The sequence below is a fragment of the Ochlerotatus camptorhynchus genome, unplaced genomic scaffold, assembly GCF_037179485.1.
Source record: "Ochlerotatus camptorhynchus isolate MF236.1 unplaced genomic scaffold, CSIRO-AGI_Acam_v1.1 ptg000358l, whole genome shotgun sequence".
In the NCBI taxonomy this organism is placed as follows: domain Eukaryota; kingdom Metazoa; phylum Arthropoda; class Insecta; order Diptera; family Culicidae; genus Ochlerotatus; species Ochlerotatus camptorhynchus.
The window spans coordinates 1,253,033-1,255,741 of record NW_027040846.1 but is presented as its reverse complement, the minus strand read 5'-3'; the positions used below and the strand labels follow the sequence as shown (position 1 = coordinate 1,255,741).

At 34.0% G+C, this 2,709-nt stretch overlaps 1 protein-coding gene across 1 annotated transcript; it reads right to left on the bottom strand.

The window, feature by feature from the left end:
- Positions 1-2,175: 2,175 nt before the first annotated feature.
- On the bottom strand, positions 2,176-2,487 carry LOC135709363 (histone H4-like). Its single transcript, XM_065231672.1, has one exon. The coding sequence runs from the start codon at positions 2,485-2,487 to the stop codon at positions 2,176-2,178; it is 312 nt and encodes a 103-aa protein (XP_065087744.1).
- Between the last annotated feature and the right edge of the window lie 222 nt (positions 2,488-2,709).

Below are 2,709 nucleotides of genomic sequence, written 5' to 3'. Positions count from 1 at the left end.
ATTTAAGGGTGACTTAATGGACTTTACAGTAACAATACCAAACCTGTTAAAAAAACTGGTGAATACAAGCCGGTAGAATGTGTAATATAACCAAAGAAGAAAGCTAAGATGAAATGAAACAGACAGAAGAGAAAACATAGGGAATTGAAAGGCCGCCATTTTGCCAAAAGTTTTTTTTTAAACCATCCATCGCAGCCTGAATTGACTTATTGTTGAAATTTTCGATTTCATACGAAAAACATGAGTACAAAGACTTTACAATATTCATTTCTATTAAATAGATCTTTATATTCCCAACATCGTTAGTATTTCTTTAGCAATAATTTGCATTAGTTAGAAAACTCTTCATTTTAGGGAGATTGTGTAAATAAATTCTGGCACCATGAATTTATCACTAATTTATATTTATTTGTACCGGGAACATTTGAAAGCTGACTAAATGGATAAAATTCTCGCAAAGTTAAAAAAACAGTTGAAAACTGGAATAACTGTTCAAAAACTATGAAGAAATGCTATTTAAGAATATTTAAAGAAAATTCAAAGTTTTATGTTGTCAAAATCGAATATAATTTTGGCAACATCGATTTAAACTTGTTCTTACATGACGCAATCATTTACAAATACCTCTAGCGTATAATTTCATCAAATGCAGCATTATTTTAAAAAAAAATAGCAATCGAAGCTTGTGAAAATGAACATGGAAATACATAGAAACTTGTTTTTGATTGAAAAATTTAAAAACACCGGTGTCATATGACTAATAAGTTTGACAGAAAATTCAGTTTCGGTTAAACGATTATTTACCTAGTGATCACTCCATCCGGTCCAAATCATCATCTTACCGCCCCTCGGTGGGTGTTTGTATGGGAGCGAGCTGTCAATTTGTTAATTAAGTGTTAAACAACGAAATTATAATTTTGTTTTCAATTCCGATTTAAACATTGAGATGAAAATCTTTGGGATCGAAAAAAATATCATTGTGCTCAGAGCACCCGAAAAAAAAAGTTGGAAGGGTTGTATACTAGATACGACCGCAGGGTTGGCGTTGGATAACGTCTGTTATGTGTTGTATTTAATTGTGTATATTATATTTTATTACCGTATAGGTAATATAGTAATTAGGAAAGATAAAGCCTTTTCTAACAGCAGAAAATTTCTGCTAAAAAATACTTTGCTTGTACAGTTTGGCAAAAGATCATGCAACTACACCGAAAAAAATATACAAATCTACTTGACAGCTCGTTTGACATTATTCATTTTTACAGCAATAACTTTGATTAAATTTTAATCAAAGTAATAAAAAAATATCTGCTTTCAACATATTTTTGCTGGTCAATTTTCAGCAAACAATTTTGCTGGAAGAAGATAATCATAATTTGTCGTGTAGCCTTAGTTATACACAGTGTAACACAGGAAAAATCCAGCTTAGGCCTAAGGGTTCAGTTTTATGCCACAATCAAAGTATTTACTTGAGAAATTTGAAATTGATTTTAAACTATTTGCTGTTATTTTCTGAAACATTGAGCATTGTTTGAAATTCAATTGAATTGAATTAAACGTTTTTCAGCATCCTGTTTGGAGGTACATTTATAGCATTCACAATACAAATGTTCACTTTTAATGAAAGCAGATACACAGAGAAACTATTATTCTCACATATTTTAAAAATGTAAATGCCCCTGTAATTTTTTCAATAGCTACTATTGAAGGTTTTGTCACGAGAAGATGCTGCTTGTGTCTAATGAATGATGAAAGAGTTTGATATTGTATGAATGATGCTGACCTCAGCCATTTTTGTTACTGGTGAGCTGATACCTTAACTATTTATCTTTAAAATTCCGATAACAGCTTATTTGATTATGCAAAGATAAATACCTTAATTAACATTTTTCTCAGGCATTTTCATTAATTTCTTCTCTCGATTCCGGAAGTGCACGACGTATCTGGAACTACCACACCAAAATGTATGCAGAATATTGTCGGTACTGGATTAGTAGCGGTAACCAGCAGGACCTACGTTGATTTAAGCTTAACACCCGCAGATTGATGAACGCTCCATCACATCACTTTAACCTTTCACATTCTGGCAAGAAAGTCAATTCTAAAACACGTATTAATTTCATATGGTGGCCCTGAAAAGGGCCGGTTTTTTTGTTCTGAGTGGATGATACTAAATTAACCCCCGAATCCGTACAGAGTACGTCCCTGCCGCTTCAGAGCGTAAACGACATCCATGGCGGTGACAGTCTTCCTCTTCGCATGTTCGGTATAAGTAACGGCGTCACGAATAAAGTTTTCCAGAAATACCTTCAGCACTCCTCTGATTTCTTCGTAAATGAGACCGGAAATTCTCTTAACTCCACCACGACGAGCCAAACGACGGATTGCAGGTTTAGTGATGCCCTGGATGTTGTCACGCAACACTTTTCGGTGACGCTTGGCTCCTCCTTTGCCAAGTCCTTTTCCACCCTTGCCGCGTCCAGTCATCTTCTAGTATGACAATTATAACGTCGATGAAGGTTGAAACAAAAGTGAACAAAAATTCCAAATTTTGGCTGTTTTATACCTACTCGAGGGTTAAATTCTTTTGGTTAGTTGTTGTGTTCTTGTTCTTTCATCGTTTCTGATTGGTTGAACACAGCAAACGCATGTTATAAAAGAGAATGGAAGTGATTTTTATTTTTTATTCCACAGTGTGCTTTCATTGCA